This window comes from Chionomys nivalis, chromosome 7 (genome assembly GCF_950005125.1).
Source record: "Chionomys nivalis chromosome 7, mChiNiv1.1, whole genome shotgun sequence".
NCBI lineage: Eukaryota > Metazoa > Chordata > Mammalia > Rodentia > Cricetidae > Chionomys > Chionomys nivalis.
This window is the reverse complement of record NC_080092.1, coordinates 12,494,001-12,508,490: the sequence shown is the minus strand read 5'-3', so window position 1 is coordinate 12,508,490 and position 14,490 is coordinate 12,494,001. Positions and strand designations below refer to the sequence as shown.

The 14,490-nt window shown below is 51.4% G+C and overlaps 2 protein-coding genes across 3 annotated transcripts; both read left to right on the top strand.

The window, feature by feature from the left end:
* Window positions 1-640: 640 nt before the first annotated feature.
* On the top strand, window positions 641-3,354 carry Gfer (growth factor, augmenter of liver regeneration). Of its 2 annotated transcripts, none has more exons than XM_057775163.1 (3): window positions 641-993; window positions 1,360-1,523; window positions 2,627-3,354. In XM_057775163.1, the coding sequence occupies exons 1-3, from the start codon at window positions 760-762 to the stop codon at window positions 2,787-2,789; spliced, it is 561 nt and encodes a 186-aa protein (XP_057631146.1). In that variant the 5' UTR covers window positions 641-759; the 3' UTR covers window positions 2,790-3,354. The 2 variants fall into 2 exon arrangements, with proteins under 2 accessions (XP_057631146.1, XP_057631145.1); XM_057775162.1 differs by having other exon boundaries at window positions 1,327-1,523.
* Window positions 3,355-7,065: 3,711 nt separating this feature from the next.
* Window positions 7,066-12,414, top strand: Syngr3 (synaptogyrin 3). Its single transcript, XM_057776935.1, has 4 exons — window positions 7,066-7,312; window positions 10,107-10,344; window positions 10,825-10,967; window positions 11,046-12,414. Exons 1-4 carry the CDS (start codon window positions 7,214-7,216, stop codon window positions 11,253-11,255), a joined length of 690 nt encoding a protein of 229 aa, XP_057632918.1. The 5' UTR covers window positions 7,066-7,213; the 3' UTR covers window positions 11,256-12,414.
* The last annotated feature ends 2,076 nt before the right edge of the window (window positions 12,415-14,490 follow it).

Sequence of the window (14,490 nt, the reverse complement as noted above, 5' to 3'; positions counted from 1 at the left end):
CACTCAACTACATAGAGTTCGAAGTTAGCCCAAGTCACATGAGACCTTGTCTCAAAAGAAAAAAAAAAAGAATACCTGCGTCTGAAATAGGCATAATAACTTTTTATTTCCAGGTTTTAGGTTGGGGACCCGCCCGCAGATTCTCCTAAGGTTCCAGGCCCCAATTACTAGGGCAAAGGTCGACCCTGGCCCCTGGCGCTGTCTGGTCCGTGAGACCACGCCCCGCCCTGCGTTGCCAAGGCACCCGGAAGCGTGTAGGTGGGCGCGTCCTACGGCAGAAAGCCCCAAAACTTGGCCGCTGGTTACGGTGTGAACCTAGCGATGGGGGCGACGCGAGAAGCATCTCGGACCTCGTCTCAGCCCGAGTTCTCAGCGGGGCCGCAGCGCACCTCCCACAACCCACTACACTTCTGCTGGAGGAAGCCCGAGCGCCACCATGGACCACGCGCGCCCGGCCCGCGGCGGGCAGCCAGGCGCAAGAGCACCAGCCGAGCCCGAGCCGCATCCCCCTGTGCCGCCTCGGCCCCTGCCTCCCGCCCCGCCTCCTCCCGCTCCCAGGCCTCCCGCTCCGCCCCGACCGGGGCCGCCGCCTCGGCCCCTAGCCCCGCCCCACCGCCAGGCTCCGCCTCCCGCCCCAGCGTGAGCCCAGCCCCGGGCCGCGGTTCCCGCTCCTGCCGCCGCGCACTGGCTTTGGCGTGCGCGCTGGCCTGGCCGACCTTCCGGAGCCTCTCTTGGCCCTGCCGTCCGTACGCCTGCAAGATGGCGGCGCCCAGCGAACCCGCGGGCTTCTCTCGCAGCGGTCTCTTCTCCTTCCTGCCCGGCGGCGCGCGCTCCCAGATGACCGACGACGACTTGGTGACTGACGCGCGGGGCCGGGGCGCAGGGCATAGAGACGCTGCCGCCTCCGCCTCGGCCCCGCAAGGTTTGAAGCACGGGAAGCGGCCGTGCCGGGCCTGTGTGGACTTCAAGTCGTGGATGCGGACCCAGCAGAAGGTGCAGATGCCCCACCTGGCCGCCCGGTCGCGGTTCCCCGCCCCACACCGGGTTTCTCAGGGTTGGCTATGTCTAAACACGTCCATCCCCTCACCCCCACACACCGCTAGGCTCGAACTTTGAGCTTTCAGCCACCGGCTGGCCGGATCGATTTAGTGGGCTGCCAACTGAAAAAGGGAGCATTCTTGTTAATTTTATTTTTTTTTTGGTGATACTGGGAATCGAACCCAAGTCCTCTGGCGTGCAACGCAAACAGTATGCCACTGGGTTGGAATTTTGTGGGCTTTTGGTTGGGGAAGAATGAACTGACCCTTAGTCGGCCTACTTCTGCAGCGGGACATCAAGTTTAGGGAGGATTGTCCACAGGATCGGGAGGAACTGGGTCGCCACACCTGGGCTTTCCTCCACACGCTGGCCGCCTATTACCCGGACATGCCCACCCCAGAACAGCAGCAAGATATGGCCCAGTTCATACATATATTTTCCAAGTTTTACCCCTGCGAGGAGTGTGCGGAAGACATAAGGAAGAGGTAAGTGTGCTGCTGTATCTCTGCCAGTAAGGCCGCTGATGGGGGCCTGGCAGATGCCATAAGAGGGGCCTAGGAAAATAGTTGCAGAAGTAACAGGTTGCAGGAGGGGTCACCAAAAGGGATGTTGGGTCATGGGAGCCTTCTCCTTTCTCCTCAAAAAGCCCAGTTCTATGGATCGTTATCCTTAAGGTTTTTAGAAAGGGCTTCCTTCCACTTCCTAATGATTGACTAAGATTCCACCTTGCCTAACTTCCCTAATCCCTCAGCGTGGTTACTGATTTTAAAAACGGGAATGAACCGGGTGGTGGTGGCACACGCCTTTAATCCCAGCACCCAGGAGGCAGAGGAAGGTGCTTCTCTGAGAGTTCAAGGCCAGTCTGGTCTTCAAAGTGAGTTCAAGGACAGCCAGGGCTACAACCCTGTCTCAAGAAAACCAAAAACAAACAAAAAAACAGGAATGAAATAAACTATCACTCTCAATGGCGTAACCTCTATTTCTTTTTTTTTTGTTTGTTTTTCGAGACAGGATTTCTCTGTGGTTTTGGAGCCTGTCCTGGAACTAGCTCTTATAGACCAGGCTGGTCTCGAACTCACAGAGATCCGCCTGCCTCTGCCTCCCGAGTGCTGGGATTAAAGGCGTGCGCCACCACCGCCCAGCTCGTAACCTGTATTTCTAGGTTGGACCTGTTGGGCAGTTCTGCTTGCTATTTGAAGCCTGGACAGTTAGGAATGAGGGTGATCTCTTGCTAACTGGGCCCATAGTGCTATGAAACACTCTCTTGTGCCAGGCCCCACCTGTCTCTACTCTGCCTGGGGCTAGAGACCAGGGGACCATGCTCTCTGATTGTTACAAGGTTGTAAAGTTACCTGCCTCAGTCAGTATATCTTTCTCTGGGCTCTTGCCAAGTCAGGTGAATGAGTGAGCAGCCCTGGAAGTTGCCCAAGCCCAGGAGACTCCAGAGTCAACCCTGCTCATCATCTGCTTGGAACACGAATGCATTCCCAAGTTTAATTCATAGCAGTGCCCCAGCTCCCTGTCTCCAGGCACTGGCAAGAACAGAGTCAACACCTCCTTACCGTCTTCCTGTGCTTCTCTCACAAAGGATAAGCAGGAACCAGCCAGACACAAGCACTCGGGTCTCCTTCAGCCAGTGGCTGTGCCGTCTGCACAATGAGGTGAATCGGAAGCTGGGCAAGCCTGACTTTGACTGCTCCAGAGTAGATGAGCGATGGCGTGACGGCTGGAAGGACGGCTCCTGTGACTAGAAGATTATCAGCAGAGCATGTGGGGCATCTGGCCAGGATCCATGGGCAACCTGGCTAGCGTGGGAGGGACAGCCCATTGATTAAAGTGCATCTGAGCCAAAGCTTTTCTTCGGTGGGGTGGTCCCTAGGACACTGCCAATGGGAACCCTACCCACAAGATTGAGAAGTGGAGGTACCCACTGTGGCCTCCTCAGCTAAGGTGCCATGGGACTGAAGATGAGAGGCATCTTTCTACAGGCTGCCCCATATCATTTATAATACAGCCTCTTGCCCATTACACATTTGGGACATGGCTGCCCCATAGGAAGACAAGGCTAGACCATTGCCATCCTACTGCATTGCCAGGGGTGCCTACAGAACTATGACTCTGGCAGCTCTGTGCCATTTCACCGAGCTGTCTATTCTGCACTCTGTTCCCAGCTCTAGGAGGGTTCTTCTCTGAGGGCGTGCCCACCATACTGCCCACTGCCTGCCTGGCACATGTTCTTCCACAGCTGTGACATGCCTTTCAGCAGATGATCCTGAGTATCTGCTCCCTTAGGAGTTTGAGACCAAAATAAAATGAAGTGACGTAGGGCCTGGTCTTTGTGTGCTTTGTACTGATGGACGGGCCTGCTTTTGCTTTTCTGTGATTGGTTGGATCATTTTGTACTGGCAGAAGTCACTATGGAGCGACTGAGACAAGTCAGAATTCCCAGGGTGAGAAAGAAGCTGAAGATGACTAGGACACTATGGGATACAAATGGGGAGCGGCCAGAGTGTTGGCAGCTAGGAATTTGGGGTACACCCTCCAGTTGGGCTCCTGGATCTGCTCAGTTCAATCTGTCCTTCGGCGAGGCTCCCAACTAGAGCATCCCAGCAACAGTGCGTAAAGATACTATTCTTTCCTGTTTCGGCCCTTCTGTGGGTGAGGACTATCTGGGTATGACTTCCTTGTGCTGGCTGGTTCTCCAGCACCCATGTAATGACTCCAGTCCCAGGGGATCCAATACCATCGGTACCAGGTACAAAAGCCCATACAGAAATACATACAAGGGGGCTGGAGAGATGGCTCAGAGGTTAAGAGCACTGACTGCTCTTCCAGAGGTCCTGAGTTCAATTCCCAGCAACCACATGGTGGCTCACAGCCATCTAGAATGAGATCTGGTGCCCTCTTCTGGCATGCAAGCATACATGGAAGGAATGTTGTATACATAATAAATAAATAAATCTAAAAAAAAACTTAAAAAAAAATACAAGGGCAAACACTCAAAACACATTTATTTGTTGTCTGTGTCTGTTGGTCCCCCTCCCTGCTTGTTTTCTCTGTGTAGCCCTGGCTGGTCTAGAACTCTCTGTAGACCAGGCTTGCCTTGAACTCACAGAAATCCACCTGCCTCTGCCTCCTGAATGATGGGATTAAAGGTGTGCACCACCACTGCCTGGTTCGAAACATTACAAAAAGAAAGGGAAAAGAAAAGCCAGGTGTGGTGACACATGTGCCTTTGCCTTCAACACCAGTACTCAGGATGCAGAGGTGGTCAGATCTCTATGAAGTCTGAAGCCAGCTTGGTCTACATACTGAGATCCAGGTCAGCCAGGACTACATAGATCCTGCCTTAAAACAAAAGAGGGAAAACCAATAACTCGATTTATTTTTAAAAAACTCAAAAGTGGGCTGGAGAGATGGCTCAGAGGTTAAGAGCACTGGCTGCTCTTCTAGAGGTCCTGAGTTCAATTCCCAGCAACCACATGGTGGCTCACAACCATCTGTAATGAGATCTGGCACTGTATCCTGGGAAGTGTATATATAATAAGTGAATAAATTTAAAAAAAAAACTCAAAAGTTGGGGCTGGAGACATGGCTCAGAGGTTAAGAGCTCTTCCAGAAGTCCTGAGTTCAATTCCAGCAACCACATGGTGGCTCACAACCATCCGAAATGAGGTCTGGTGCCTTCTGGTGTGCAGAAGATACATAGAATGTTGTATATATAATAAATTTTTGTTGTTGTTGTTTTTTTAGAGACAGGGTTTCTCTGTGGCTTTGGAGCCTGTCCTGGAACTAGCTCTGTAGACCAGGCTGGTCTCGAACTCACAGAGATCCGCCTGCCTCTGCCTCCCTAGTGCTGGGATTAAAGGCGTGTGCCACCATCGCCCGGCTAAATCTAAAAAAAAAAAAAAAAAAAAAAACCCTCAAAACTTTCATTTTGTCCCTGTTCACAGGGCATCCAGGTCAAGACAAGTGAAGCTATAGTGTAAAGGAAGGTTATGGTCTGAGCTGTCAGTGGTCAGCACATAGAGAGGCAACACAGGAACAGGAGCCCAGCGTGGTGGCACACGCTTTAATTCCAGCGCCGCATAGTGAGACCCTGTCAACAGAGGGATCGCAAGCCTATAGATCTGGCAAATGGAGGACAGGAAAGGGCTTTCAAGAAGAGGCTCACGATGGCTAGGGATGTAGCTCCAAGGGGAAATGCTTGCCTGGCATGCATAATACCCCAGGTTCTATTCCCAGCAATGGAAAGATAAAAAGGCTATGAGATAGACGTTGGAGGTGTGAGCTGTGTGAGGAGAATCAAGCTCGATTCTGAGATGGCAGGCGGAGGTGCCCGGCTAGATGCAGGGTAGGGACTTAATTATATTGCAGGTACTGAGGGAAGAGGGGAGGGAGAGGTACTAGAAATAGATGGGCGAGGGCTGGAGAGATGGCTCAGTGGTTAAGAGCATTGCCTGCTCTTCTAGATGTCCTGGGTTCAATTCCCGGCAACCACATGTTGGCTCACAACCATATGTAATGAGGTCTGGTGCCCTCTTCTGGCCTGCAGACATACACACAGACACAATATTGTATCCATAATAAATAAATAAATAAATTTTTAAGAAATAGATGGGCGAGAGCCTGAATTTGCTAAGGGGAACAGAAGTATGAGCAAAAGCTGTTTATTTGGTGATATTAGGAATTTAATCTGAGACATCCACCCCATGCATGCAAGGCAGGTATTCTGCCTCTGGGCTATATACTCAGCCCAAGAACTGTTTTTCAGAGAATGTGCTGCATTTTTTTTTTCCTGAGTGCAGATATAAATGATGGAGGAAAGGGGGAGAATGGATGATAACACAGATCTGCCCACAGCTAAAATGGGATTCAAGGTATCAGGGAGTTGACCAAACTGGTGGGCTGCACCTGCTCTGTTCACCTGTGTCCCAGAAACAACTGGTTTCCTAGGGACTGGACACCACAGCTACCCTTTCCTCTGAAGAATGAACAACAGGTCACAGTAAAGTGCTTGGCACTGCACAGTCTTAATGTGTGTAAACTTTGCTTATATCTGGCTCTGTTCCCAGGGAAGACAGAGACAGACAACTGGGGACCTCACCCATGATCTTTTACTATACCCCCGCTTCTGCAGTGACCATGAAGGTAGAGTCATTCAGTCTCCTACCAGCCTGGCACTGGAAGCATGAAGTGGGTCTGTGGGATTCCCAGCAGTGGCCAGGGTAACTAGGTAACATCTGGAACAAGATCGTATCTCTGCTGCTTCTCCCCTCCTTGAATTTAGGATTAAATAGCCACAGATCAGTCCTGGAGATCAGAGATGGAGAAAGCTTATGGAAGACATGACCCAACCAAGAGGAGAGGAACAGAGATATTCAGCCTTCACTCCTGCTGGCCACAGTGGTCTCTGCCTCCCAGACAAGTGTCCTTGAAAGTAAAGGCCACTCTTCTCACCTGACCCTGTTAGGAAGGTACAACCTGTGAAGGAGAAGTCAGAACGCAGTGGGGATGTTAGCCGCAGCAATACAAGTGTGTACCACATTTCTGAGCTGAGATTTTCTTCTTTCTCAGTCAGAAAGAGGTCAGGGGCTTCTTTCCTTACATGTTCTTTGATTTTTTTTTTCTATAGCGATGAAAGGGCTAATGAGAAAGGCCCCCAGTGACTTACCCCCGGTCTTCTGAGACTAGGGGCTGGGGACTGGTTGTCTTTCCCTGAATTCAAAGGGCAAGATGCTAGGCCTCAGTTTCCCCTATATACTCACCAAAGGGCCTCCTGATCAGAGAAGCACGTTAATGATGTCCTCATCCTTCTGTCAATGATCTTGGACATGATAAAATCTGAGTTCAGTCCTTACCTTCTCTTGCCCACTTCTAAACCCCATGAGGACCTCGCTTTGTCTTTCCAGAGAACGTCCCCATCTCCGACTTTGTCATGCAGGGGACAGTGAGCAGGAAGGACGCAGGGAAGGGCTTAGGTCCCCGGCGCGTGGACCCTGTCGGGGGCGCTGGCTCGGCCCCGCCCCGCGCGCCCCCGCCGCAGCCGACGCGCGCTCCCGGGCGGCGGTGGTAGCGGCAGCATCCGTAGCATCAGCAGCCTCAGCAGCAGCCCCGGGCGGTCTCGGGCAGGGTAGACCGGCGGGACAAACGGACAGAAGGCATCGGTCCTGCCATGGAGGGAGCCTCCTTCGGCGCGGGCCGTGCGGGAGCTGCCTTCGATCCCGTGAGCTTCGCGAAGCGGCCCCAGACCCTGTTGCGGGTCGTGTCCTGGGTGAGTGGCCCCAAAGCAGGCTCCTTCCTGGTGCCCCATCTCTCCTAGCATCCCTGTCTCCCACCCTCACCCGCCCCCTGCCCATAGCCCCTCACCCTCCTCTCCGTCGGCCCCTCCCCCCCGACCGCAGGTTGGGGTGACGTCACATAGCTAGGCGCGCCCACCTGCGGGCGGGGGAAGGGCCGGCTGTTACCAATAGACCTTGAGAGGTCACCGCTGGTCTCCCCCTGCCCTCAATTCCTCTTTAGGTCTAATCTAGTTCCCTTCCTCAGCATTCTCTTTATTTTTCAGGTTCCCAAAACCTGGAAGTGGGCATAGGGTTGCGGATGTGGTTCTCCGAGGGGTTTAGTGACTAAATTCCAGATGGGAAAAGGGGCATGGGAGCACAGTTCCTTCCTTTGCTGGATCATAAATTCACCAGGTTCATTTAAAGGGAGGTGGTCCTTCCTAGACCCCTTAGGTCTCAGTTGAAGGAGGGCAAGGGGGCTCCTGGATGGTGTAGTTAGAAGGGGCTCATCCGGGCAGGCTTCCCGGAAATGGCATGGAAGCTACAGACTAGGGGTAATCTATCCCATTGAGCATGTTTTGCCTGTCCTAACCCCTAGGGCAGAAGATTTAGGAAATGGGTGCCAAGTTCTGGATTTTGTCCAGATGACACTCGTCTAATTTCCATGCCTGTCTTGGAAGAGGGCGGTTCCCAGGGTGGGGCATCCCCTCCCCGCAAGATCTCACGAACTGAAGCAAGACTCTTCAGGTCCTGACTTGTGCATTGCTCTCAAGGGACTTGTCCATGCTGTGGCATTTTCCATGGTTACATTATCAAGGAGTTTGGGTGAGAAAGGAGTGAAATATGATTTGAGACTAGAGGACATTTCTTGGAAACACAGGACTGCCTAGACTTAGTGTGTGCTTCCATCCTGCCTCGGAGAACTGGTGGGCAGGAGGTACTGAAGTCAGACTAAACCTTGGGAGTCAGTGGTCACCAGGCAATGGTGGTGCTCGCCTTTAATCCCAGCACTCAGGAGGCTGAGGCAGATGGATCTCAGTGAGTTCGAGGCCAGCCTGGTCTACGAAATGAGTTCCAGGACAGCCAGGACCATTTCACAGAGAAACCCTGTTTCAGATAACCAAAAAGAAAAAAAGGTCAGTGTTCAACTTTAGAGAGCCCAATTTTCTAAAGCTTTAGAATCATTGCTCTTGACTGATTTTTTTTTTTTTTTTTTTTTTTTTTTTTTTTTTTTTTTGGTTTTTCGAGACAGGGTTTCTCTGTAGCTTTGGAGCCTGTCCTGGAACTAGCTCTTGTAGACCAGGCTGGTCTCGAACTCACAGAGATCCGCCTGCCTCTGCCTCCCGAGTGCTGGGATTAAAGGCGTGCGCCACCACCGCCCGGCTTTTTTTTTTTTTTTTTTTTGAGACAGGGTTTCTCTGTAGCTTTTGGAGCCTGTCCTGGAACTCGCTCTGTAGACCAGGCTGGCCTCAAACTCTGATATCTGCCTGTCTCTGCCTCCTGGGTGCTGGGATTAAAAACGCGCACCACCACCACCCTGCTTTGACTGATATTTTAACTGGTTACTCACAGGAGTCATTTCTGGTGTCCACTATTGCTAGTGGACACTCTTGGACCCAGCATTCCTAGCCAGGTCAGTTTACTTCATGTGGTACACTAAGGAGCAGACACACGCAGCTCCCATGTGCAGAGGTCCAGTTCAGAAGGCTGGCATACTTGCATATTTCCCTAGACAGCTGCCCCTTGGCTTTACCCTCAACAGTGCCCTGGCCTACCACAAGCCCAGAAGTCACACATATAGGTGAAGGCTCCTGTCTTCACACTTTTAAGTAAACTCTGGGAGGCCATAGGTTCCAAGACCTGCAGAGGAGCCAAGAAGCTATGGCTCTTAGCAGTCATATGACCGACTTCACCATGGGAACTCTAATATGCCTCCTCTAAAGTGGATAGGAAGAGTGGTGTCTCAGATATTTTATGTTTATGAGTTTTCCTGCATGTATGTCTGTGTACCATGTGTGTGTTTGGTACTGGCAGAGGCCAGAGAGGGCATCGGATTCCCTGTCACCAAGTTACAGTCTTGAGCTTCCACACGGGTGCTAGGAATCAAACCTAGCCAGTGCTTTTAACTATTGAGCCATCTCATTTGAGCTCTGTATTATTGTTTTATTAGTGTCTTATGTCGCCAAGGCTGACTTCCTCTGATCCTTCTTACTCCACCTCCGGAGTGTTGTGATTACAGACATACAGTATTACCTCAATGCAAACCTAAGCAAAGTAGCGGTTTTATTTTTATTTTTTTAAATATTTATTTATTTATTTAGTGTACAATATTCTTTCTCCGTGTATGCCTGCAGGCCAGAAGAGGGCACCAGACCTTATTACAGATGGTTGTGAGCCACCATGTGGTTGCCGGGAATTGAACTCAGGACCTTTGGAAGAGCAGGCAATGCTCTTAACCACTGAGCCATCTCTCCAGCCCCAAAGTAGCGGTTTTAGCTACTCTGTAAATGCCTCTTTTTCTTTCTTTATAGACCAGGTTGACCTCGAACTCGACATTTGCCTGTCTCTGTCTCCTGAGTGCTGGCATTAAAGGCGTGTGCCACCCCCCACCCGGCTTCTTTATTTTCAATAATTCCTCACTATGCAAGAGGGTGGGAAAATGGGTTAGATGCTCAGGAGAACTCTGGGACAGGCATAGAGACTTGGGGCTTTTGACAGGGGCAACAGATGCCTGGGGCAGTGGCATGAGGAGGCCTCATAGCCCTAAACGCAGCCTGCTGCTGGCAGGTTTTCTCTATTGCGGTGTTCGGGCCCATAGTCAACGAAGGCTATGTAAACGCGGACAGCGGTCCAGAGTTGCGTTGCATCTTCAACGGAAACGCGGGCGCCTGTCGCTTTGGCGTCGTGCTGGGTCTCGGGGCCTTCATCGCCTGCGCTGCCTTCCTGCTGCTGGACGCGCGTTTCCAGCAGATCAGCAGCGTCCGAGACCGTCGCCGCGCTGTGCTTCTGGACCTGGGCTTCTCAGGTGGGCGTGGCCGGCGGTGAGAGGCGTGGCCTAATGAAGAGTGGGGTGGGGCGGGATCTGGTGCGTTGAGCTGAAGGGGCTTGAAGAGGTACAGTCTGACTTAATCGGGGAGATCAAAGGGTCGGGGAGGGGAGGCGCATGACTGGCCCTCTAAACAATGGGACCGGGCATGGGGACTGCCGCGGGGCTTCTTCCGGGGAATGTAGCAGGTTTCCAGATGCGCCTCAGGATTTTGAGCCCGTAGGACCCAACCACTTAGAGGTACGGAGGGAGCCCTGTGTTGGGAGCGTCGGGGGTCTCAGGGTTTATGGCTAACACAGTGAAAGGAAAGTCTGACGCAAGGTGCAAGGGTGAGCTGCCAAGGGGCGGGGTCTTGGAGGTCATGTAAACAGGGATTTTCCGGGACCTTCTCTGAATGGTTCAACTAGACCACAGATCCTGGTGGTGGAACACCATCTGATCACCAGTCCCCACCTGCAGGTGTCTGGTCCTTCCTGTGGTTCGTAGGCTTCTGTTTCCTCACCAATCAGTGGCAGCGCACAGCGCCAGGACCAGGCACTGCACAGGCTGGGGATGCGGCGCGTGCCGCCATCGCGTTCAGCTTCTTCTCCATCCTCAGCTGGGTGAGTGCGGGTCCCGTGGGTAGTGGGGCCTGGAGTGTCTCCGGGTTTGCCCCAGCTGACCCTGGCTCTCTCACCCAGGTGGCACTCACCGTGAAGGCCCTGCAGCGGTTCCGCCTGGGCACCGATATGTCTCTGTTTGCCACAGATCAGCTAGGTGCTGGGGCTGCCCAGGCCTACCCAGGCTACCCAGTGGGCAGTGGTGTGGAGGGCACAGAAACATACCAGAGCCCGCCCTTTACCGAAACCCTGGACACCAGCCCCAAAGGGTACCAGGTGCCTGCCTACTAGTAGCTGTTACACTTCGGCCAGGGCTGGAAGGCCACTTCACCATCGTAGGCCTCGAGGCCTCCTGGGACCTTTCCTGGGTCCTACCGTCCCAGTGCCAAGGACAGAGAAAGTGGCCACTGTGGGTCTCTGGGACCAAGGGGAGTAGCCTCCCTAGGATTCCTGGACTGTCCCCACAAAGTTTCCCCTAGTTAGAGGTCCCAGTTCTAAGGCCCTCTGAGAAGAAAACAGTACTGCCTGAAGTGGGCTGTCCTGGGAAGCATTCCTTTCATGGGCCAGCCAGCCACGGGCTCACCTGTCCACTCTAGGGTCAGATGTCCAGCGGCCTTCCAGGGCAGGGTGCAAGGGCTTCTGAGGACCAGGGAGAGGGAGTCTATTTGCACCCTTAGGTGGGGTTATGGCCCTTGTTCCCAGTACCATGTCTCTGTGGACAGTGACTGCCCTGGCTCCTATCATTGTGGTCCACCCTGACCAGAGCCCCCCCCACTTCCTCTTGCAGGATTCCCCAGAGTAGCTCAGCCCTGTCGGTATTGTGATTGTGATTAAGTCTTCAGGTTTCATCTCATAGTGCTCCCATAAGCTGCCCCCTCTGTGTGGCTCCTGCCCAGGTGTGGGTGCTTCTGCCCAGGAAGGCATAGACAGCTATGGGCCTGGGTACCCACTCTTCAGTAAGACCTTCCCTAGGGAAGAGTGAGACAGCTGGGTACCTGGGTAACAGGCAAGACAAGCCTCTTACAAGATCTCATCTGCCCAGGGTGTTGCTGAAGGATCATTCCTGTAAATGGCTTAACCTTGCTTCCTGAACCAGTTCCCCCTATTCTATTGTCTGTTCCTTTTAAGGCCCAGACCAGGTCCCTGTGCGTAGCAGACTACTCATGCATTGCTTGAAGCTGGCTTTTCACATCAAGTCAAACCAAATGCGTTGCCATATCTCATTCTTCCAGACAAAATGCCTCCCTGTGGAGTTGCAGTTGAATGACAACCCTGTACGTTGTAGCATAAACCAATTATGTGGATATTTAAGTGATCATGTTTACAATTTTTGTATATATGGATCTATTTCTCTCTCTTCTGAAAGAACAATCCGTGATTGTGTATTTTCAGTGTCCCCTGTTGAAACTGCAACTTCTTTACAATAAAGACTGTAAATGCATTGACCACAGCTAAGGGCTCCTAGAATCATTTTCACCCTATCCCTGCTGTGCTGGGGTCTGGGGTCTCAGGACATCGGGACCCAGAATTTGGCAGGGGATAGGAAGATGGAAGTTAGGCTGACTACTGGGTTTTAGAGAAACGACCACAGGACTATGATCCCTTAATAGATCACATTGGTCTGGTGAAATGTGCTACTCAGTGCAAGCTCTCTGAAACGCTGGAGACTGCTGTGGAGTATTAGCTGAAGATGTGTTACATTCGTTTATGCTGTGAAACCTTTGTTTAATGATACAAAGATGTGTTGCATTTGTTTAACTCTGTGAAGCTGTGTTACTTTGCCTGTCTAAAACACCTGACTGATCTAATAAAGAGCTGAACGACCAATAGCTACACAGGAAAGAGAACTAGGCAGGGCTGCCAGGCAGAGAGAATAAATAGAAGAGGGTGAAGCGAGAAAGAGGAGGATACCAGGGGCCAGCCACACACCAGCAACAGAGTAAGAAGTAAATACACACAGACTAGAGAAAGGTAAAAGCCCAGAGGCAAAAGGTAGGCAGAATAATTTAAGAAAAGCTGACTAGAAAAAAGCCAAACTAAGGCTGGACATTCATAAGAAATAAGTCTCCCTGTATTTAATTGGGAGTTGGGTGGTGGCCCCCAAAGAACAAAGAGTAAAAATAACCAACTACAGGAGATCCTTTCCTCTTTTATCCCTTTTCTTGTTTCCTTTTGTCTTTTTTTGCTGTAGTGTGTGTACGTCTCAGTGTTTTGTTTTGTTTGAGACAGGGTTTCTCTTGTGTAGCTCTACCTGTCCTGGAACTCTGTAGGCCAGGCTGGCCTAGAACTCAGAGATCTGCTTGCCTCTGCCTCCCAAGTGCTGGGATTAAAAGTGTGTTTGATCATGCCCTGCCCACCCTTTAAAAAAAGATTTATTTTCGTTTTTTGTTTGTTTTGAGACAGGGTTTCTCTGTAGCTTTGGAACCTATCCTGGAACTAGCTCTTGTAGACCAGGCTGGTCTATTCAGAGATCTGCCTGCCTTTGCCTCTATGGGATTAAAGGTGTGCGCCACCACCGCCCGTCAAAAAAAGATTTTCTTTTATGTGCATGTGTATGTGTCTGTGGGATGAATGTATGCCACATTTATGCTGGTACCCATGGAAACTAGAAGAGGGCTCTGGATTCCCTGGAACTGGAGCTACAAGCAGTGGTGAGCTGCTTCATGTGGGTGCTGGGGACTGAACCTGAGTTCTCTGCAAGAGCAGAAAGTGCTTTTAACCACTGGGCCATCTCTCCAGCTCTCACCCCCAATCCCTTTTTGAGACAGTCTCTCCATATAGCCCTGACTGTCCAGGTACTTGCTATGTAAACCAGGCTGGCCTTGAACTCAGAGCTCTAGCTACCTCTGCTAGGATTAATATATAATAAGTCCATATTTATATATTTAAATTCCATACAAATGGAATCACACAAAATTTTTTTTTTCCCCTTGAGATAGTCAGGGTCTCCCTATATAGTCCTGGTTGGCTTAGAAATTGATGTGTAGACCAGGCTGTCCTCAAATTTGAGATGATTCCCTTGACTCTGATTGCTAACTGCTGAGAGTACAGGCTTGCATCAAGCACATCAATCACCACACTTGTTTCACATGCTGCTAGAGATTGAACTCAGGACTTTGTGCAAACACTTTCCAAATTGAGCTACATCTAGTCTCAATACAAACAACCGTTTTTTCTTTTCTTTTCTTGGTCTTTTAGACAGGGTTTCTCTGTAGCTTTGGAGCCTGTCCTGGAACTAGCTCTTGTAGACCAGGCTGGCCTCAAACTCACAAAGCTCTGCCTGCCTCTGCCTCCCAAGTGCTGGGATTAAAGGCATGCGCCAACACCGCCCGACCTTCTTTTTGGTTTTTTCGAATAGGGCTTCTCTGTGAAGCAACAGACTGGCCTGGAACTCAGAGATCCTCCCGCCTCTGCCTCCTGAAGGCTGAGATTAAAGGCATTCACCACCACTGCCAGGCTCAACGTCTTTTTCCCCCCACTTTTAAAAATGTTTATCTTGCTTTAGTAACTAATTGACGTGGTTGGT